Raw genomic sequence first — 23,745 nt, 5'->3', positions numbered from 1 at the left:
GAGCGCTCGGGAGAGGTGGCCTTTGGCCCCTCAACGGGGAGGCGGTCCTGTCTAAGGAGAGGCCGCCGGAAGGAAAGGAAAGGCGGTCAAGGCCCCTTCCTGTGTAGGAGGGGTTACAGCCCCCTCCTGGGGAATTTCCCGGGGCCAGTGACGTCTGCGACGGCAGATGTGGTAAGTTGTGTGGGGTTTGGGGGGAGGTCTACGCTACCTTCTAGATACTCACACGAGTCCTCGAACGACCTTTAAGTGGCGTCGAGTTTATTGGGGCCCCCGTCAAGTCAAGGGAAATTGGTAGTTGCACTTGAGGTACGCCTCAGTGCTGTCGCCCCTCCCAAGTGGGGGGGGGGTATTTCTGGTTAGGGATCTTGACACCGGTTACGACCTTGCCGTTGGCCCTTAAACGTTAGGGTGTACAATTTCAATATTTCAAGAAAATGTTTTGTAGGTTGTTAGTTCGGCTAGGAGAACCTCTGTATTAGAGAATCTGTTAAGGTTAGCCAAACATCGCAATGTGGTAATGAAATTGTACATTAATATGAAACTGTTTTTTGTTTTAATAAATACGGCCGGGGAGGGTCACTCCCTCCCTCTTCCAAAAACTTCAAGAACTGTTTCCGGTTTCCCTCCTTTGGGGATTGTGTTGAGAGGGGGTGGCGGGTATCTCAGCCATATGGAAAGGGGCGACCACTCGGTCCCCCCGAACGTATGGCAGAGTACCTCGATCCCCCCGGGAAGCCATTTTGGGCGGGAGGCGCGTCTCGGCTGGTATGCCCGAAGCGGCGTAGCCGGGGCGCGCCCTTTCCCGCCCTAGAGTGGGCTGGCCTAGACACTGACGCGGCTGGCCACGCCCTCGGGGCAGGCAGGGGCGGGTTTACGCCCGCCCTGAAGACGGATAAAAAGGGACGCAAGACCAGAAGACATCCTCTTGTTCCTGTGCTCTGAAGCTGCACCTCCCTGAAGCTGCACCTCCTCGCTGCACGTGAGCTCGAGACGGAACGAAGAGCCAATTTTGACCCACCCACCAGCCCCTGAAGACAGCCAGTTGTTTGTAATAAAATGGATCCATAATTCTGTTTCGTTTACAGGTTGTGGTATTATTCGTGTTGATATTGAGTGTGTAATAAAGTTGGTCGATTTTATGTATGTTTTGTGATTAAAGATATTCGGTTTTTAGTCTCCATTTATAAGCATGCTTATTTTGGTCATAGTGGCCAATGTATTGTTGGTTTAGTTAGCATTGTCGTATTTATTTTGGTCGGGCGGTAAGGTCATGATCGGTGAGCAGTAATTGGAAGATCCCTATGAGTGGGCGTCACCCAACACGGATGGGAGCGCTCGGGAGAGGTGGCCTTTGGCCCCTCAACGGGGAGGCGGTCCTGTCTAAGGAGAGGCCGCCGGAAGGAAAGGAAAGGCGGTCAAGGCCCCTTCCTGTGTAGGAGGGGTTACAGCCCCCTCCTGGGGAATTTCCCGGGGCCAGTGACGTCTGCGACGGCAGATGTGGTAAGTTGTGTGGGGTTTGGGGGGAGGTCTACGCTACCTTCTAGATACTCACACGAGTCCTCGAACGACCTTTAAGTGGCGTCGAGTTTATTGGGGCCCCCGTCAAGTCAAGGGAAATTGGTAGTTGCACTTGAGGTACGCCTCAGTGCTGTCGCCCCTCCCAAGTGGGGGGGGGTATTTCTGGTTAGGGATCTTGACACCGGTTACGACCTTGCCGTTGGCCCTTAAACGTTAGGGTGTACAATTTCAATATTTCAAGAAAATGTTTTGTAGGTTGTTAGTTCGGCTAGGAGAACCTCTGTATTAGAGAATCTGTTAAGGTTAGCCAAACATCGCAATGTGGTCATGAAATTGTACATTAATATGAAACTGTTTTTTGTTTTAATAAATACGGCCGGGGAGGGTCACTCCCTCCCTCTTCCAAAAACTTCAAGAACTGTTTCCGGTTTCCCTCCTTTGGGGATTGTGTTGAGAGGGGGTGGCGGGTATCTCAGCCATATGAGCTTGAGTAACTTTGCAAAGGCGGCTGAAAGGGCAAGTTCTGGCGAACTCTTCGAGTAGATAAGCAGCTTGTACACTGAAAAACCGAAGAGAAGACATCCACTATGTGACTAATTATGTGATATGGGTTTTGTGTGAGACCCAAACTTATATTTGCATAATTTAACTCAAAGCAACTCTTTTCATGAGTGAACTGCTCTGCTGAACAGTGACAGTGCTATTTACACAAACGGTGTCATCAAGGAAAAGGGAAATATTGCCAATGAAAACGTTATTTCAGTGGTCAAAAATAATGGCTTCATCATGCAAAAACTGTCTCTAGAAATATTCGAGCTTAAAATACCTTTAAAATATGTTGACAATCTAGGCATTGGATTATTCAACATGTTGTTGCCGTACGGAAGCAGATCTGCTCAGTGGGCAGTGTCCTGGGTGTGGAAACATTCAGCTGCTGGCTGAGTGGTGTTTTCCAGACTATCGTGGAAATAAAGGGCCGGATGTAGGTACGCTCAATTTACCTATTCAAGCAAGAAAGGAGCAAGGGGGATTAAGGTGGTTAATGTATGACAGGTCATGTAGGGTGGAGCACGGTTACGTTGGTGGCTATAGCAAATGGGCGGACTATGCCCGCAGGTCAGTGCAGTGGCCCCTGTGCCATATCCTAGATGGGGCAAAGTGAAAACGTCCTCATTAACAGTGGTACACTGCTCGAAAGACTGTAAAGCGCTCTGATACCTTCGGGTCTAGTTCGCGTTATATAAAACTACATACACACACACACACACACACACAGAAAATGGAAATATCCATTTGAATTATGGAGAGATTAGGAGGTTATCACTCATTGAAAGTAGATTCTCCTTCCATTTGCATCTTCAGTAGCTGCTTCAGTCTCATTCACTTCACTCTGAGCACCACTTAGCAGGAGTGTGTGGATTGACGGCTCTTTTCCGAGGGGGAGGGTTTCCTCCTTCCAATGGCAACTCCTTCTTCACACTGGCCACCAAAGAAGGGGATGATTTAGCTTTCTGAAAGCTGTCATCTTCAGCTCTTACATAAACCAATTAAGGAAGTACTGTGGAACACAAAATTGAGCGAACAACAAGCAATCAGCAACACTTTACCGCACTTACCTCCTCCTCCTGGTCGCGAAAATGGACTCTGTGTAACCACCGCCAAATTGTAGCCCCAGTCTAGGTTTTGGTTTTAGCGTAGTCTTTTCCACACAAGCCAAGGGTCTCTAAAAACCGTGTGCCAGCGCCCCCGGCTCCCCACAAGGGTGGGAGAGGAAGGGCAACAAATACACCTCGTACGGGTGAGCTCTGTTCTAGGCCTTGGGTGCCTTTAAGCGTATTTCTTCACTTTGCCTCGCTTACTCTGCGACTCAGCGACCAAAAAACCCGACGTATGAGGGGCGTGGCCGACTGCCGAGCATGGCGGCAGCTTGAATCGGGAGCTCCTGAAGGCTGACTGGCCCGCTCAAACATCCGTACGATCATCCGCACCTTAGCCCGCCCGAAGGAGTGACATCGGCTCGGGGAAGCAAGCGGCACACATTGATCCGCTCCCGGCAAGAATCAGACACCTGGAAGTGTTCCATTCGGCGGCGGCGTATTGGGGCCTCCACCTGCCCAGCAGCACCGGCCTGGCGTGCTTGGCGGACCCGACCGGAAGTCCGCCCTGCTCGGCTGGAGGGCATAGACTCTGACCGGCGCCCGCAACCTTCAAAAAAAAAAAGTAAGGCATCGGCGCTTCTAGTGCCCAGCGCAGCAACCAGCAGACACAGACACGGCTGCCGCGCCAGGGACCGGGGGAGCGTTTCTCCCGCACACGGGGTGAGCGCCCTCGCGGGCGGAGACGTCCCTGTCCCTTGGTGGCGCCATTTTGGGACGGCCGGGTGGCCCGCTTACACGGCGAGATAAGGTGAAACGCGCCAAAGTCCACATTGCCCACCCGCAGTTCTATGAATCGGACTTTAGCCCGAAATTGCGTAGGGGGCGGAAGGTGCTCCCCGTCTGGTGGCACCTGCATGTAAGCCAGCGGCGACTTCCATAGCGACGCAGGGAGAGTCCGTGCATGCGTGGGCCAGCCTGGCCTGGCGGCTCTGACACTCGGAACACAAAACCAACTGAAGGGGAAAAAAATATAACCGAACGCTACCTGCGAGGTGCTCCCTGCTCAGGAACCGCAGACGGCACATCACAGCGCCGCAGCAAGTCATGGTGCAACAGCCACGGAGGGACAGACTACACACGTGGTGAGCCGCTGAGACTGGCCCGCAGGGCAGTAAAAGACCCAAACTAAGAATCGCGGGGCTACAGTGCACTGCAGTTCGAGCTCCTGCTATCTACAAGAGCAGCGCCTGGACACATACAGCCTGGTGCCCGGAGAGCCGTGAGGCTAGTGGGAAGCTGATCCTAGGACCACTGCGGAGACAGGGCACTACAGTGCCAAACACAACGCTATGGCAGGCAAAGGCACGAGGAGTGCGACGACGCAAGCGAGGCTTGATAAATTTGCGTACACTCAGCATGGCCACTCACAAGGAACTGGGCGCCATTCCGCTGGTGCCACCACAGAGACGAACGGGGCAGGAAAAGTTACCCTAGAAGACATTATAAAAACCCTCACTGAGGTCCAAGCGACAGTGGGCACCATTTCCTCAGAAGTCAACCTGCTGAGAGCAGACTTTAAGAAGATGTCAGAAAGGGTGTCCCAAGTGGAGGTGGTTACGAAATCGCTCATCGAGGACACCTCTGATCTACAGGTAGCGATGGAGCGGATGGAAAAGGTCACTAAGCAACTAAAGGAAAAGCTGGATGATCAAGAGGGGCGTTCCCGAAGAAACAACGTCCGCATCCTAGGCCTTCCGGAATCAGAAGGGAAGGGCGCCATGGACCTGTACATCGAGGATCTTATCAAAACCAAACTGCAGCCTAAAGGCCTGTCAAACTTCTCCTCTGTTGAGAGGGCGCACCGGGTCCCTGGGGGTCCGGCCAAACCGGGAGCCACGCCGCGGCCAGTACTGGCTAGACTATTCAACTTTAGGGACAGAGACGCCATTCTGCAGGCGGCAAGGGTCGCACCACCTGTAAAAGTTCAGAACTCGACTCTGGCCTTCTTCCCGGACTATACGGCTGAGGTAGCCAGACGCCGGAAATCCTTCACTGAAGTGAAGAAGACGCTACGTGACAGGGGCCTGCCTTATTCAATGCTTTTCCCCGCCAAATTGCGGATTGTGGCTGAGGGAAAGACGTGGTTCTTCGACACGCCTGAGGTGGCACGAGAGTGGCTGGATGGATGGAGGCAGGTGGGCAAACCCCAACGCCCACACAGGGACCGCCAGGACCACCGCAACGAGAGAGCGACGGAACGCCGGTCAACCAGCCCGGCAACTGAACAGGGCGCCGCCGCGGGACTAGACTCTGATCTTGAAAGGGACCCATTTGATTCCGGACAACCTATCAGGGGTTGACCGGCTGAGCTGTATGAGAGACGACATGAATACAGCCCTTGGGACTTCGAGCTGATGGAACTGAGTAGGGCGGGCACTGGCCGGTGCCTGTAGGGGACTCACCAACCCCACGAGCAAGTAAGACTGGATAGGGAGGGAACTAAGCACTCTGCCAAGTTGGGGATGCGGGCGGGATTTCGTCCGTGGAGCAGGGGAGCAGGGAGGGGGTGGGGGGGGAGAGTTGTACTGTTATGGTTATGGTTACTGGTCATCACTATGTTCGTAAAAGGCACAGCCGCGTTGCTGGCAGTCAGAGCCCGATATCCCGAAGCACATCTCAGCATACAGGATACACCACACTACTGCATACTGGAGTCACGGGTCGTAAATCCAAATGGCACAACGAGAGCAAGTAGCACCCACTGAGGGCGCCCCTGTGATGACAATGGTTCCCCCACTGAAACTGCTCACATGGAACGTCAGAGGGTTGGGGGATAAAATTAAACGAGGTTTGGTACTGCAAACCATCAAACGCCATAGGCCTGAACTGGTATTACTTCAGGAAACACATCTGGCGGGGACTACATGCAAAGCGCTAGACAGACGTGGTTACACCATGGCAGTACACGCTGAATTCACTACGGGCTCCAGGGGCACTGGGATACTCCTTAAGAAAAACTCATCCTTTTTGGTCAATAGCCACAGGACGGACGACCAGGGACGTTTTGCGGCACTCTCTGGCCAGTGGGAGGGGAGGACCCTCAATGTAGTGTCTGTGTACATCCCCCCGGCGCTGCACTCTACAGCACTGCCGGCACTCGGGCAGTTTCTTATTGATCTCCCGGAGGGTGATATGATCATTGGGGGGGACTTCAATGTTATAGCAGACCCCTTGCTAGACACCTTTCCCATACGAGACCGCCTGAGAGGGGCTGCCACGCTTCCTGGTTTCCTGAACGCCCTGGGCCTCACTGATGTGTGGCGCCAGCTGAACCCCACGGCGACGCAATACACGCACTACTCCGCCACCCACAACAGCCTTTCACGTATTGATTTCTTCTTCTTTCTGGGGGTGGGACTGGGTTCCATAGACAAGCTGGAAATTCTACCGAGAGGCATTTCTGACCACTCCCCAATGTCCCTTCACCTTACTACCAAAGAACAGAAGCGCGCCAGAGTGTACCCGATATATCCCAATTATTTACAGATCCCGGGAATCAGGAAAAAACTTAAACTGACTACAACACACTACTTTAACGAAAATGTGGGCACAGTCACCTCACCCTCGGTGCTCTGGGAGGCGTACAAAACGGTCCTACGCGGCGCATCCATATCGGCAATCACTGGGCACAAAAGAGAATCCAGAGCTGAACTTGCAAATTTAGAATTGGCACTCCACACAGCGAACACTGCCCACATGTCGGACCCCACCCCTGACACTGCACATGCGTTACACCTCCGGCAGCAGCAGCACCAAGCGCACCTCACCACGATCACTAAGGGACACCTGGCGAACACCGCACACCGAATATATGATGTGGGAGACAAGGCAGGGAAGATGCTGGCGTGGTTAGACAAACGGGGTGGAAGTAACAGGGGGATACAACGCCTATATGATACTGAGGGACAGCTACAGACTCACCCGGAACAAATAGTGCACACCCTGGCACGCCACTTTCAGGGGATATACACGCCGACACGATCCGTCACCGAACAGGAGGCGCTGGCGTCTCTCGAGAACATCACAATCCCTGTGCTCTCTCCTGATGCACAGCAGGAACTAGACACGGACCTGACAGAGGGCGAGATCCAATTAGCGATACAAGCATTGCAATCCGGCAAGGCACTAGGACCAAACGGGATACCTGTAGAATGGTATAAGGCGACAGCCTCGGTGCTGGCCAAACCCCTCTTGGACATGTACAATGAAAGTGTAGAAAAGGCGCTGCTCCCACTCGACCAGCGCACGGCCACGATCGTGGCCATTCCCAAACCAGCCAAGCCGCCAACTGAATGCGCCTCGTACCGGCCCATTTCATTGCTCAACACCGAGGCGAAGATCTTGGCGAAACTCCTGGCCAGCCGTCTGACTCAACACCTGCGCACCCTGATACACCCCGATCAATCGAGCTTCATGCCTCACAGGAGCACAGCGCTGAACCTACGGAGGGTGCATGGGGTGCTGGCGCGGGCGCATCTTCTTTCGGACCAGGCTGTGATATTATCCCTAGACGCCAAAATGGCGTTCGACCTAGTGGAATGGGAGTACTTGTTTGCTGTCCTGACCCGGATGGGATTCGGCCCAAAGTATCTGGCATGGGTGCGGTTGCTCTACACATCGCCGGTTGCGCAGGTGGTTGCGAATGGTCACATATCGCCATCCTTCCCACTGGGACGAGGAACTAGACAAGGATGCCCGCTATCACCCCTTCTATTTGCATTAGTGTTGGAACCGTTGGCAATCCTGCTCAGAGCAACGCCACTGTTCCGGGGCATCACTTGGGAGGAAGGGTGGGAGGACAAAGTCTCCTTATATGCAGACGACATGCTGATCTATATGATCAATCCCAATGAGGGGGTCCCTGCCCTGTTGGCTTTATGCGATGAACATGGCAAGGCATCGGGTTACACCCTGAACTGGTCCAAGTCCATATTATATGTACTCAAGGGCCCGGACCCAGTGCTACAAGCTGAATGTCCCCTAAAGATAACGACCACCTCCTTTAAGTACCTAGGTATCTTTATTACTGCCGATGCGGCGGAGTTTTATACCGAAAACTTGCTGCCGCCTCTGGCACGCTTGCGTGCGGACGTCAAATACTGGGCTACACTACCGCTGACCCTCCTAGGGCGGGCGGCGCTCTATAAAATGATGGCTCTCCCAAGGTTTCTATATGTGCTTGAAAACTCCCCCTATATGGTGAACCCGCGATACTTCAGACAGGTGGCTGCATTAATATCCAGTTTGCTGTGGAGCAATGGGTCGGCACGAATAGCGCAGGGTAAATTGGTGAAGGGCTGGTATGAGGGAGGGATTGCACTGCCCGATCTCCAATTATATTATTGGGCGTCCCAACTTAAGATAATCAATCACTGGATCCACGTCTCACGGGAGGACCCCGCGTATAAGGCGGACTGGTCACAACTGGGGACTGACGGCATGCTTTCAGTGCTATACAATTACTCGCAAGTAAAGACCCTACTGGGCCCGACGCTTCATACGGCGGCGCTATGGCATATAGCACAATCACGTCTGGGGTGGAAGGGGAAAATCACCAGGCTAACACCACTGTGGGACACTAAAACACTGGGAAACCTGCGGTCATGTAAGGGATTCGCACAATGGGATGCCATAGGGATCTCAGTGGTGGGAGACCTTTGGGACAAGGGCACGCTTCTTGCTTTCCTGCAGCTCCAACAACAGTACGGTTTGGGCCCCACTGAAACATTCCGATATGTGCAAATCCGACACGCCCTGCTGCAGGCGATCCCACCTGACACCACACTCCCAGACTCATCACCACTGGAGGACAGGTTACTGACCGACTTTATGGAACAGAAGGCAACCTCTCTCACGTATAAAAAACTGATTAACAACCTGCCAGACCCCACACAGAAACTTAAGGAGAAATGGGTGGGGGAACTAGGTGACATGGATGATACAGAATGGAACGAGGCGCTTGCCTCACCGCGAGAGGTAGGCATATCGGCCAGATTCCGCTTAGTGCAGCTCAAGATTTTACATCGAACCTACTACACCCGTACTCTGCTTCACAGAATACAGAGGGCTCCACACCCATACTGCCTCAGGGGATGCGGGGAAGAGGGAACGCTCCTCCACACGCTATGGGACTGCCCTCAGATCCGGGAAGTCTGGAGGCAGATTATGCGCACGATCTCCCAGGCCGTCAAAGTATCTGTCCTGCCTGAACCCCGTAAGTGCCTGTTGAACATTTGGGACCCTACGGACCTGGACAGGTATGGACAACTATGGGTCACGCTGGCGGTGACGGTGGCCAAACGAGACATTGCGCAGAGGTGGGGTGTTCCGGAGTTGCCAACGGTAGCGGGGTGGATAAGGAATATGGACCTCCTAATGGTAAAAGAGAGGGCAGTCTATGTGCTACGGGCATGCCCCCGCAAGTGGAATAAGGTATGGACGCCATGGAACAAGTTTAGGGGAGAACCATGTGAGGCCCTGCCGGAGGGCGAGGACTCGGACTCAGAGGAGGATGAGGACTAGCCGAAATGGGTTTCCAAGCAGGATGCTGGGGGGGGCCGGGAGGGTGCGGGAATGCAACACCACCTTGGACGCAGTGCTGTGCAGGTGTAACGGCTAGGGAATGTCTGTGGATGACCACACTCAATTGTTATGTGATGACCATAGTTGGGTTTTATTGTTTTTACTTTTTATGCAAAGTTACCATTGTTAGACTCGGATGGATGTATCAGGAAAGTAATGTCAAGGAATGACATATGGACAGGAAGCGAGAACGTGCCATAATCTGTGTATGCTGGTCACTCCTAATTGCTCCGTGCAATGAACGTGATAGAGATTGATAGTTAAAGAACCACGATATGTTTTGTTCATTTCTCCTGCTTACACATGCTAGTGATATGCAAAAGTAACCTACACGTGTTATTCTGAATATTTCTTTTGACTTCCTGACAATAAAGAATTAAAAAAAAACCCGAAGTATGCTACCTCCGGTGACAGGCAACCAATTCGCCCCTACAGCAGCAGTAGTTATTGTCGATAAGCGATGTACATCGCTCTTCAGTGGTGTCAAGATCCACCAATGGCTTGTGAGAGCAGGGTGATTGATCGCGTCAGCATTTCGGGGTTAGTGGGTGACTGCGCGTAGGGGGGCGTGAGCGCAGACAGAGCAGAGCGGACACGAGCCGGTTGCTGATATGGCCAGGTACAGCTTAGACCCCCTCCTCCCTTATCCATACTAAGACAGTAACATGCTTATCACAAGGCAATTTTTTTGATTAGGGAGTCGTTAACCCCCCGACCGTATTTGTTAACATAAAATCAAATCAACAATTTTATATATAATAATATGCTGAAAAAACCATTACATTGGTTACTTGGATAGGTACAGGTGTAATTTTGCTAACCTTATCATATCTCTAGTACAAAGATATTCCTATCCGAATCTAAACATACAATAATCAATAGTCATAATAATAACATTTAATTTTCTGTGTATTCCTATTTGAGCCTACGGCAAGGTCACTAACTGGCGCCAGATCCTTATCAAATATGCCCGCACTCCAACGGAGTGCGCATGCGCTGTGGGCCGGTTTACCGTGCGGGTACTTCTCCCCAAGGTCACCCCTGTACGACCTTATGCCCGACCTCCAACCGGAGTGCGCATGCGCAGAGGGCCCATTCCCCGTGAGGGTAATCCCCCCCAGGTCACCCCCGTACGCCCTGTAAATTATCTCCATAAGGGTCCCTTGCAGTTACGCGCCCTTTTCTTGCGCCATTTGTGCACGTGCGGGGTAGCCAAGCAACCTACTGTAAAGCGTGACTCCCCTCCCCCGCACCCATTCAGCCAACCGGCTGTCAGTGCCCCTGGAGTTCTATGAGAGACCACTTGTCCCTCCCCCTTGTGTGATGCCATTCAAGAATGGCGCCGCCCTCTAAGGACCTTAACTTTACTGCTCACCAATCATGACCTTACCGCCTGACCAAGGAATCGCACTAAAAATATGACAATAAGCATAACCTTTTCAAGGAAACATTCTCCTAACATAATGGGAAAGAAAAATGATCACACATATGAATAGACATAACCATGTCAACTTGAAGGAATAGCACTAAAATACGACAATAAACATGACCTGTTCAAGGAAACAATCTCCTAAAATAATGGGAAAGAAAATCATCACACCTATGATAAACATAACCATGTCAACCTAAACATGAAATTCCTAACAATACACCCTGTAAACCCTGCTTTTAGGAGACGGTGGGTGGGGAAATTAAAATACAGCCTCCTAGCGAGGCTGTTGTCCTTAAGGGCAGGCAGTGGGAGCGGCAAGCAAAGAGGAAGACTCGGCCGCTCCCCAGCCTTTTATTCTAAACCCTAGTCCGGCCAGGCCGGTTCTAACCAGCCTAGCGTTGAAGCGACGCGTGCCCCAGAAGTAATTAAGTCACTTCCGGGTCATGCACCAAGAACGTGTAGAACAATCCTTGGCTGGGTGTGCCTGTCGCGCCCCCATTGCGCGTGACAGGCCGGCCCAGTGTGGTCCTCAGGGGCCGGCAGAACCGCCATATCTGCGGCGTGTCCGATGCCGGCCACGCCTTCCTATGAGCGCAGAAGGGGGACTTAAACTAGGTGAATTGTTTGATAATAATCTCTCCTTAAAAGCCCAAATGGTTTACGTACCTAGGCAAGCTTTGGCAACTTAAACTCTTAGATTGTTATTGACTTTTAATGATCACACTTTCACATACATGCTATTAATTCCCTGGTCCAATCTAGACTGGACTACGGCAATGCAATTTATCTAACTGCCACAGAAATTCGCTGCTTTAGATGGTGCAAAATGCTGCCCAGAAATCCTTTGCTTCGGTTGGTGCAAAATGCTGCCCTCCAAATTTTTAATGAGCTACATAAACAAACGCACAACTCTCTCGTCTTAAAACAACCAAAAAGGCTTTATCACATCGAAGGCTTAAAGCCGTGGTGATAGTCCGTAAAGGTGCACCACAATATCAACCTTATTTAATTGTGCCTAGGCCCCGTACTGATATCTATAGAGACAGGGCCTTCTCTGCAGCTGCAGAAACAAGGCATTTTTTAGCCGATGGGGAGATATAAGCAGACATGCTCATCTGAGTCAATGGTGTTGCCACCTATGGGCGATTATACCTTTGTGAGCTTAACGATGGTAGTAGTTGCTTTGGCCCACATGCATCATCCCGGGATTTTGCGAGTTCTAAAGTGCGAAAAATAGCGATTCGCATTTTAGAATTCGCAAAACGGGACGCATGATTATTTTCGGTAAATTTATGCGATTTGGTAAAAATCGCAATTTTTACCGAATCGCATAAATTACCGAAATACAATTTGCGAATTCGCTATTCCCATTGGTTCCATTGGGAACTGCCAAAAGGCCCCTAGGAAGCAATGGGAAGGCATTAGCAAATAGCGATTTTCACTTTGAAAATCGCAATTTGTTAATGCATTTCATGGGTGCAGGGGGGGGTCCAAAGGACCCCCCCATGCACCCCATAAATGTATTTTTCGCATCATGTTAAAAATGTGTTTTCAGCGTTTTAAACACTTTTTGCAAATTTACCAAATTTCACCCCCTAATTGCGATTTCGCAATTTTAAAAGTAATCATGCATTGCTTTTAAGAAATCGCACATTAGCGATTTCTTAAAAGCAATCACAATTTTAGAAATCGCAAAAATCGCACCGTTTGCGACTCCAAAAATGTTTGATGCATGAGGTCCTTAGTTATTTATTGGACGATGAGTAGAACTAAGGGTTCCATAGTGGTGCGTACGTGCTGTTGAGGTGTTAGCAACGCTGCACTCACCAAACGTTAATTGAACAGCAGTGTAACCCACGAAAAGGATGGTTGCTGAAGTAATGCTAGCACTTCGCTGATGACCAGTAAAAAACCTCATTTCGTTATGGCGATCTGAAATTTTATTTATGATTGGAACGGAAGTCTCCCTTACTGAACAGTATTACAGCAGAAAGGTGAGCTTACTGAATCGACAGTCTTGTCCCCCTCCTAATTTTAATGCAGCCCATCATGCATTGCGCCCTCTTCTAGTGTTGATTTACATATTAACAGACAGAGAGAAAGGTTGACCCTCTGCCCCGGAAAGTTTTAGTATTGCAGACTCGCGTTTGTATTTTATGCTGATTAACAGAGTATGGCGCAAAAACTTTTAACATAATGTGAGTAGATCGGATTCATTAAAATATATATTAATGCCTGTAGTAATAAAAGAGAAATGCAAGGAGAGTTTCTATGCAGATATTTCGCAAAGGATTGTGAGGGACATGGCTGTTGCTCACATTCTTAGGGCACTGCAGAGTTGCTTAGGTCGAGCGGCAGCACGATTGGGCTGTTAGCAGTATCGGCAGTCTCTGAAAGGATGAATTTCCGCCGGCTGCTTTTCTAAACGTCAATTTGTGTGTTTGTGTTCTTAATTGAGTGCTGATCGGATGGGCCGCCTCAAACATCGCTTCCGTCTGTAGCACAAGAGCACTAAGGGGCATATTATCAAGGGGGTTTATCTCCGCTTTTTTGGCTTTAAAAGCCAAGAAAGCGGAGATAAAATTATCTCCCTATTACCTAGCTGTTGCTAACACCAGTTAGTGACAGCTAGTAGGAGATAGCGACCATCTTGAGCCCCACTTTGCATGTCAGTGATATTTATCACTAATGACATGCAAAGTGGGCGTGCCAATATATTAGCGACTGAAAACAGTCGCTAACATCGCTATCTCCTATTACCAACTTTTGGAGATATTCGTGCTAAGCGCGAATATCTCCAAAAGCTAAAACCTGCCCTGAGCAGTTCTTAGCCATGTTATCCAATGGGAGGTGGATAACATGGCTAAGAGCATCAGCTCGCTAATGCATGAATATCGCTGACTTTTCAGCGATATTCATGCATTGTGGACGATTTTTATCGCATTTGCGATAAACCTTGGTAATACCAAGGTTTATCTGCGATAAAAATCGCCGCAGCTCAGCGTTAATTTTTTCACGCTAACCAAACAATAGCGATAATTATCGCTATTGCTTGGTAATATGCCCCTAAGCTACTACAGATCACTTACTTTGTAGAATCATACATAGTCGTTTAAAACTACTTTGTTAGCAAGATAGTAGACTTCTATGCATATTTGTGACTCCCACCTTCGGTTTTAATTTTTTTCTTAGGAATGTTAGACTCAGTTATGTACAACGGACGCGATGTGAAGAGTATGCAGACCGGTGTGCATTTCTCAATCATTACCAAAAATTGGCCACGCAGCCGGGCCACAAAGAAATAATAATAAAACAAGCATTGGCATAGCCAATAGGTCTCACATTTGGGATCTCATAAGTGTTTAGCCATGCAACAGTTGGTGTTGTTGCACCAAGGATATTCTGCTACATATCTAAATACTTATAGGGTCCAAAAAGTGAGACCTATTGGCTATGCCAATGCTTGTTTGTTTTTTGTTGCTGTTTTGTTTAAGTTGCAAGATCTACAATTGCTGGACATGGTTTTTGTTAACAGTTCTTTGCATCAAATTAACTTGTTTTCATTGCTCTGAATGTTGTTTCCATTCTGGTTGTAGGAAGCAGTCATTCCCGGTAGTGTGGGAACTGCCTAGCTGTGCGCACGGGCCGAACTTTGCAAATGAGAAAAAGCCTGGTGCAGGCGCAATTTACAAATGTGGAGTGAGTGAGCCCCAGGCAGCATGACTCATTCACACAGGAGTTCATGCACTGCACCTGTATACTCAGCCTGGTTTAAGGAAACTCGACCCGCTCCCTCCCAGTAATCGAACACATATTTACCAAGAAACTCTGTGAAGAGCCTGCGTGCTGAACTGACGGCTGGTGGTGTGTGTGCCTGGTGAAAGCATGCACTGACGTCTGGTGGTCTGTGTGCCTGGTGAAAGCGTGCATGGACGGCTGATAGTGTTTGTGCCCGGTGAAAGCGTGCACTGATGGCTGGTGGTGTGTGTGCCTGGTGGAAGTGTAGACTGACGACTAGTGGTGTGTGTGCCTGGTGGAAGCGTGCACTGATGGCTGGTGGTGTGTGTGCTTGGTGGAAGCGTGCACTGACGGCTGGTGGTATGTGTGCCTGGTGGAAGCGTGCACTGATGGCTGGTGGTGTGTGTGCCTGGTGGAAGCGTACACTGACGGCTGGTGTGTGCCTGGTGGAAGCATGCACTGATGGCTGGTGGGGTGTATGCCTGGTGGAAGCGTGCACTGACGGCTGGTGGTGTGTATGCCTGGTGGAAGCGTGCACTGATGGCTGGTAGTGTGTGTGCCTGGTAGAAGCGTGCACTGACGGCTGGTGGTGTGTGTGCCTGTTCCAAGCGTGCACTGACGGCTGGTGGTGTGTGTGCCTGGTGGAAGCGTGCACTGATGGCTGGTGGTGTGTATGCCTGGTGGAAGCGTGCACTGACAGCTGGTGGGGTGTATGCCTGGTGGAAGCGTGCACTGACGGCTGGTGGGGTGTATGCCTGGTGGAAGCGTGCACTGATGGCTGGTGGTGTGTATGCCTGGTGGAAGCGTGCACTGACGGCTGGTGGTGTGTATGCCTGGTGGAAGCGTGCACTGACGGCTGGTGGTGTGTATGCCTGGTGGAAGCGTGCACTGACGGCTGGTGGGGTGTATGCCTGGTGGAAGCGTGCACTGACGGCTGGTGGTGTGTATGCCTGGTGGAAGCGTGCACTGACGGCTGGCGGTGTGTATGCCTGGTGGAAGCGTGCACTGACGGCTGGTGGTGTGTATGCCTGGTGGAAGCGTGCACTGACGGCTGGTGGTGTGTATGCCTGGTGGAAGCGTGCACTGACGGCTGGTGGGGTGTATGCCTGGTGGAAGCGTGCACTGACGGCTGGTGGTGTGTATGCCTGGTGGAAGCGTGCACTGATGGCTGGTAGTGTGTGTGCCTGGTAGAAGTGTGCACTGACGGCTGGTGGTGTGTGTGCCTGTTCCAAGCGTGCACTGATGGCTGGTGGTGTGTGTGCCTGGTGGAAGCGTGCACTGACGGCTGGTGGTGTGTGTGCCTGGTAGAAGTGTGCACAGATGGCTGGTGGTGTGTGTGCCTGTTGGAAGCGTGCACTGATGGTTGGTGGTGTGTATGCCTGGTGGAACCGTGCACTGATGGCTGGTGGTGTGTAGGCCTGGTGGAAGCGTGCACTGATGGCTGGTGGTGTGTGTGCCTGGTAGAAGCGTGCACTGACGGCTGGTGGTGTGTGTGCCTGTTGGAAGCGTTCACTGACGGCTGGTGGTGTGTAGGCCTGGTGGAAGCGTGCACTGATGGCTGGTGGTGTGTGTGCCTGGTAGAAGCATGCACTGACGGCTGGTGGTGTGTGTGCCTGTTGGAAGCGTTCACTGACGGCTGGTGGTGTGTGTGCCTGGTGGAAGCGTGCACTGACGGCTGGTGGTGTGTGTGCCTGGTGGAAGCAGGAGCATTCACAGTGATAGAAGACACAAATGAAACTGTCGAAGAGGGAGGGGGAGAAGGGAGGGTGGAGTGCGAGTAGAGGAGCATGATTCACAGCTAGAAGACACAAATTAAGCTGACCAGGAGGAAGGGGAAAAGGGAGGGGGGTAGTGCAAGCATAGGAGCCTGATAACAGCAATAAAAACATAGATGGCAGCTGTGCACTTTCACAAGCTCGTGAACGCAAGCTGTAGACCAGCAAAAGCCTCTGGTGGCACTTTTAAAAGCCACTTACTAAATGTCTCGAATTGTCAGCGCATGCGCTGCCTCAGGTGAGACCTAAAAATACCATGCAGCAACTTTGCTAAGGTCTCTGGCTTTAAAACAAAAGAGCTCAATGAGGTGAAATTTAGCTGCTAAACTTCAAAAGTTAAAAAAAAAATAATAAAGGCATCCTTCCCCTCAAGCCCAATATGCAAGCAACCAGGCTCTTCCAGTCAGTGTTGCTGGTACAATTTCTGGAGTGGGGGTGCTGCCAACAATGTTACATCACATAGGGATTGTGAAAAATCCAAGTCATTGAACAAGTGTAGCAAAATTGTGGTAAGGTATCCAGGACAAGGGGGTTGACCCTAAGGGCTGGCACACGTATATACTGTTCCTTAATAATCTACATTGCATGTATGGCCGTTATGACCTAAATGTTCTTATCCTTTATTTACTTGTTTGAAACTTAGGACCAAGTACTCCTGTCATAATAGGCTTGCTGTCATAAAATGAACGGGCGTGTGGTAGGTGTGAAAAAGTGGTAGTGAGCACCACAGTTGTCCTATAAAACTGGCATGTAGAAAATCTGATTCCCCAAAGATCACAATGCGGGCCCTAGCCATGAGAGATGGCACAGCCTTGGGATATTTGGTAATATGAGTAGCCATAACAAGTGTGCACCTGCTGTATGAGGTTGTATTGAAGTCAGTCCACTAGACTGGCAATATCAACCCTTGTCTTCTCAAATGGATCTCCAGACATGGGCAGTAGTACAAGAGGTGTGCCCTCTGAATATCCAAACTACAATATCAATGCGACACATTTTCGAAGACACACTATTGAAAATAACATTTCGAGAGGGAAGTATGACTACATTTTCTATACCTAACTAAACCTAAATATACCTATTCAGCACACATATCTTCAAGATATGTAAATGTAGAATTAGGATAGTAAATATATACTCCCCTATATGCACTTATCTTTTGATATTTGGTCCCTCAATATTCTGCCCTCGATATTCTTGCACCAAAATATTGTTGGCGATGATATTCAGTAGAACAACTCCTACAGGGAGACCCTTGTCTACTACCCTGGCCGCACAATGAACTAGCACATCCAGCAGGTCCGGAACTACTTCTCTGTATCTGCTATCCTTGATGTGCTAGAAGAACATGGGATACAGCTATTCCCTGGTTTTCCTGACCTCTCGGTGCACCCCAAAAGAAGTTCAGATTCACCGGGAAACAACAGTCCTTGGCTTGAACAAGGTCCTAGGTCAGCCCCAGAGCTCGCTGTACAGCAACCCATCTTCCCATGCTACCTTGAAGCTTTCAACAGCTTCATTTCTCATGTTCTGTCAGATTGAACTAACCTGAATTCCAGATCCCACAGGAGTGATGTACTTTTCTACACTTTTCCATATTCACAGCCAATCATGCACAATAGTGATATGTTTATTAACAGCTGGGGGAAAGGTAATGGGATGAGAGAAAGAAACACTGATGGCATCACTCTCTGGTTGCTCAAGTCTGCTGATTTGCAGTGTTTATAGCAAGAGAAACTCATGATAAACAAATGCTCCAGACCATGCCACCGACCCTGGAATCAGAGCCTGAAGGAAACTTTCTCCTTGAAACTACTTGGGGATGACCCGGGTGTGAACGTTCACACGTATGGACATGCATGGTTCGGAAAATCTGTAATTGACCATCCACTCAGAAGTAAAAGGAAAGAAGGGATAAACTCAAAGTGGGCGTCCATTAGGGAGTATGAACGAGCACATCATGTGATCTGCCGCTGTTTAAATGTTGCTGGAAGAGAATTGCCACCACCAGGTTTTAGTGTGGACCGAATGTTTAATGAATGAACGAGTGCTTACCAGTAGCATATGGGCAGCTTGTGCGAATCAATGATGGAGGGTACCAGAGAAGTAAATGGCTACATGGATCTAAGGAATGGTTTAATGGTTATCGGAAGGAAACAGGACGCGGATGGGCATTAGTGAGACATCTGAGAGTACAGTTCCACTGGTTAAGAAGAGGTATCTGCACCGTCTGCAAAGGGAGCCTTGTTGAATGTGAGTTAAACCCTGGCATGAACCTGTGGCCCTTACTCCTCCAAATGAAAAAGTAGTTTCAATTATTGGGATCCAGCTAGGTGACTGCCTTTGGAGTCCACACCTATGTGGGTGGGAGTGGTGAGCAGGGGAACATACAGGAGCGCAGGTGTATCAACAAAGAACCAACTGAATCCGCCACACAGTGATGGATGTATACGGTGGATAGACAACATTCTCCTCCAGAGCTCCCTAGGGCAAGCCATTGTGCTATGGATCCTAGTGGGGAAAATAATCATTATCCCTCAAGCTGGGCGACTACACTCTGATTGGCGGATCTCAAGGGCTGTGCCTGTGTCCTGCTACAACCATGGGGTATTCAAAGTCCACAGTGCAGGAATTTAACCAAAGCATGACACCGTCAGCCATGGCATGGTGTGCATAACAGCACTCTCCCACAAACTCACTGACACTCAGGGTTGGATTGGGATCAAAAATAGGTCCAGCACCCTAAAAAATACGTCTTTTTTCAAAACACTGCTTCAGTGTTTTAAGTATTATACAAAGAAGGAGGGGTAATCTATAAAAGATGCATGTTTTATTAACTTCACTAAGAAAAAAAAATGCAAATGTTGCCAGGACTCTTTGTGCATGGATTAGTTCACAATGGTGAACCACACATGACTTTAAGGGAGGCCACTTCGGCTCAGGCACCTTAGGTAGGTAATAGAGGCCTATCTGTCTCTAGAAAGGCCGCTCAGGGCCCTTCTGACCTGGTGGCGGCACCTGACCTGCACAGACACAGCCCATATCAGCCACCATGCTGTCCAAAAAGCGGCCCAGAGCTGCAACTCGGATACCAGCCTATTGCTCAAGTGCCCACCTTATAAATCCAACCCTGCAGGCATTGCTCTCACCCTCAGTGAAGGGGTGGCACTCAGGGCTTTAAGTGGGCTGAGTACCAGCAATTTTTTAAAGGGGGCCTCGAAACGGGTCCCTAACGGGCTCTTTTTTGTGCCCATGCACAGGCGGTCCATTTTTTTCCAGACTGCAATGACAGCAGGCACATTGATGTGCACATGCTCACACTGCTCACTTCTCGTTAGTGGAGAAGTTATGGCATGACGTTAAGCCAGGTGAGCGTTGTAGGGGAAGGGAAATCCTTTAAATAGTCATTTTCTCTCTGGATTTCCCTTCTCTTTTTGAAACTCAGGAGCAGCAACATTGTCGTGGTGTGACCAGGGCTTTAAGTGAAAGCTTTTTTCATATTATATACAAGCCATGGTTGCTACTTATTTATCTTATACAACTAACAACCATTGACGATTCCAATAGTCCTGACTTGTTTATAAAAATCTGGATGCAATGACAGAAACAGCAAAATACAAGTCGGGCGGCACACTATGCTAAGGGCTCGTCTGTGGCTCACATGCTTTAAGTCACGCCCTTAGTCATATTAAGCTTCCAGCAGAGATATCTGAGACCCAGTGAAGTACTGGAATGTGGATGGGCAGGTACTCAAAAAAACATGGCTCAAACACTCCAAAAAATCAGTAAATGCCTTTCTGCTGGTGTACCTGTTGCAAATGATTAAACACTCAGCTAGCACGTACCTGTCAGGCAAATATGCCCTGGCAACGCCTAGCTCTACCTCTCCCACCACTCCACTTCCCCCACCGGGCCAGCACACATCCTAAGAGAGGGAGCGTAAATGGCTCGGAAACACAGCCCTGGGTGCAGGACGGCCTTAATACACCTGTTCACTTCACGTTGATGCCACCTGCAGTGCTGAATGGTCTCGTCTGATGGTAGAATCTGAGCAGACCTCCTTGCCATGCCGGCTGTGCATACTGCATGGCTTGAAGTATTTCTTCAGAGGGGGACGCCTCCGCAGCCTATCATTGATTCCATCTCAGCATCCTTCTACCACCACCCTACACTTCCTTTCTCGTTATGTTACTCTTGAAGGTTTTTTCCACCTCTTACTTTGTTCCCTACTGATCTCTGATGTTTCTGTCTTTCTCTCGAATGCTTGGTCCAAAGACTGACTATTAAAAATAAGTCCTGGTTCCAGTGGTCCCCAAAAAAGAGTGCAGCGTAGGGCTAAGATTAATGTGTGTCTGTTGTCATTGGAAAAGGCCCAGCCTGACTGGGGCCTGGGGACACATCTCTACTGATGAAAGTTGACAGACTAAGGCAGGGTACCAGCTCGGGCGAGTGTACAAGGGCCGGCTCAGGAAACCAATCCACAGTCCACAAGGTGCTTGAAAGTTGTTACGGGATGCATCGTCCGGACACGAGTTCAATAAACCTCGTATTTTAAAAGGTCGGGAAAAAGGTATTTATGTGGGCTGCCAATGAATACAACAACAAGGCTAGATCTCCACTCTGATTCTTTAGGGGGCTCGGGCTGTGGCAGCTGGGTGTTTCGGTGTCGCGCACAGCTGGAAGCTGGAAGTCCATGTATGGTGCATTTACCTTGCGCGAACCATCGCGATAATTACTAACAGATGGTGCTGCTGCTGGCTCCCGCGAGGTAAATGCCATACATGCATGAGTACTAATAGGAAACAGTGCAAAATATGCACAAGTTTAAAGTAAAGCCTGGAACGATTCCAAGAGGTCCCTCCTAGCAGTGCACTGCCTAGGCGAGACCTAAAAACGAGTTGTGCACACGCGCGCAATGAAAAAGGTGCGGTGCACGTCACGCACATGCTTGTGTGTGCGATAGTAAGCTGGTTGCCGGGAAAGTAGCACTTTCCTAAGCAGTCTACTAAATGTCTCGGCCAGACCAGCGAAGAGCTGGATCAGGCTGAGACCTAAAAATGGAAGGGAGACCCACACCAATGGTGCCAGGACTGAGAGTGGCTAAAACACATGTGCCAGAAACACATGGCCTGGTACTTACAATCTGTACATGTGTGGCTGTACGCAGGATCTGGAAACATGTGGCCTCGTATTTATAATCTGTACATGTGTTCCAGATATTAATATTTTAGGTGTGTGGCTCGTACATGTAATCTGGATAGCTGTGGCTAAAACGTGTAATTAGGGTATGTGTGACTGGTTCTATAAATGTGAACATTTGTGGTTGGTACTCACAATTTGCATAAGTCTGGATGTTGATATAGTGATTATTTTTCTGTGAACAACTTCACTTTACAGAGCTACAGTTGTCATGTGTGTTCTTTCCTCTCTGCAGGGGAAGCTCCAGGACTGGCTGTGTCCTTTGAGGAAAGAGATGGGACACATTCTGGAGTCTAAACTCAATGAGGAGGGACAGTGTAACACCCTGAGGGTGAGTGGCAGGTGTGAGTGCTGCGCAGATAAGGATCAGTTATTGTGTATGTGCAGCTCTGTCTATGTGCCTGTCCAGGTAAGAGATACAGATACAGGTAGGTCGCTCCCTCCCCCCGCTGCAGCTCCACCTGCTCTTGTGCCCTGCATCCCTGGTCTCTTTGCTGCCCATCCCTGGGTGCTATTCTTCCTCGCCCCACCCATTTCCCACTGCTCACTCTCCCACCGCTGCTGCCCCTGTGGCCTGCCCCCCCACACCCATTCGCTTCCCCTGCCTCCCGCCTCCCAGCTGCTCCTCCCTCCCAACTCCAATTTAAATGGTGAAAACTGCACAGCCACGCTGCTGGCGCTCCAAAGACGCGCCTAAGGCAAGCCTGTCCACGCCTGGATGCATTTGGGAAAAAAAACGACTTTTTTTTAAAGCGGTCCCTGATATGGTGGTCAGCTGAGCCCAGCAGGCCACCATTCCTGGGAGGGTCTGCCATTCCCAATGGGGTCGAAAATTGCGAGAGGCTCATTAATATTCATGAGCCTGTATTTGCGACCCCATTGGGAATCGCTAAACAGTGTCATAACACTGTTGTACATGCATATTAGCACTTTGCAAATCATGAGTCGCAAAAAACTCGCAATTTGCGAGGCGCTATTTTGAGTGTTGTACATCTGGCCCTTCAATCCTTCGGTCCATCATAGGACACATCTTGGATTCCCCCTGTCAGCCAGGATCTCTCCAGAGGAGGATGATCTCCTCACACAGGTGGATGACTGAAAGGGTGCGGGAGGGACGTAAATGACATGTTTGGCTCTTGGCCACGCCTTGCTCTTCACAGCTTTATGAACAGAGCAGACCATTTCAGATTCAGTCCTGGGTTAACCTGATCCTACAGTATTAGTTTCAAACTCTGAGTCACTGCAAAGGTCTATTTAAGGTACTTTTATGGAAATATCTAATTGTTTTTATTAGGAATCAATTATAAATTTTTGAAAATGTGGGCAGATCACCATTATCACCTGGATCTCACCAGAGCCGGTCATACCTGAAATAATCTCATAACTCATGTTCGAAGTGGTCTATTTTGCGCTTGCAATAAACTGCTTTTAAGAGGGCAGAGGAGACCTGAATATCACACCCCAGAAGTGTAAAGGTGTTATTAGACCAGGAGCACATGGCGAAGCCTCAGGCCTGGAGAAAGAGCTGGTCCGTAGGTGAAAGCACCATCAACAATACTGAACATTTATCACCACTGGCACGCGACCATCGGCTGCATCCAGCCCGGATCTCCGCTGTGACAGGTGATGACATTCAAGCAGTGGTAGAAGTGGGCGGGATCGGAAGGGCACGGCGTGCCCCTACTTTTTAAATTTAACACAGTCCGTTCCCCTACTTCTTTATTTTAAAAATGCATCCCGGGACGGCAGGGCTGGTCTAATGTAAAAAGTATTGCGAGACGGTCCAGCCCTGTGCGATGCAGATTGAGGAAGGACTTTGAAGTCGCCACAACCTCCTCCCCCT

At 49.8% G+C, this 23,745-nt stretch overlaps 1 protein-coding gene across 1 annotated transcript in view; it reads left to right on the top strand.

The window, feature by feature from the left end:
* LOC147662875 (E3 ubiquitin-protein ligase TRIM21-like) overlaps window positions 1-23,745 on the top strand; it is a 171,100-nt gene that overhangs the window by 123,363 nt on the left and 23,992 nt on the right. The window contains exon 2 of the mRNA XM_086950829.1: window positions 22,138-22,233. Coding sequence (XP_086806955.1) covers window positions 22,138-22,233 — 96 coding nt within the window. The remainder of the gene's footprint in view (window positions 1-22,137; window positions 22,234-23,745) is intronic.

Source organism: Lissotriton vulgaris, unplaced genomic scaffold, assembly GCF_964263255.1.
Source record: "Lissotriton vulgaris unplaced genomic scaffold, aLisVul1.2 SCAFFOLD_2502, whole genome shotgun sequence".
Classification (NCBI taxonomy): Eukaryota; Metazoa; Chordata; class Amphibia; order Caudata; family Salamandridae; genus Lissotriton; species Lissotriton vulgaris.
This window is presented reverse-complemented; position numbering and strand designations above follow the sequence as displayed.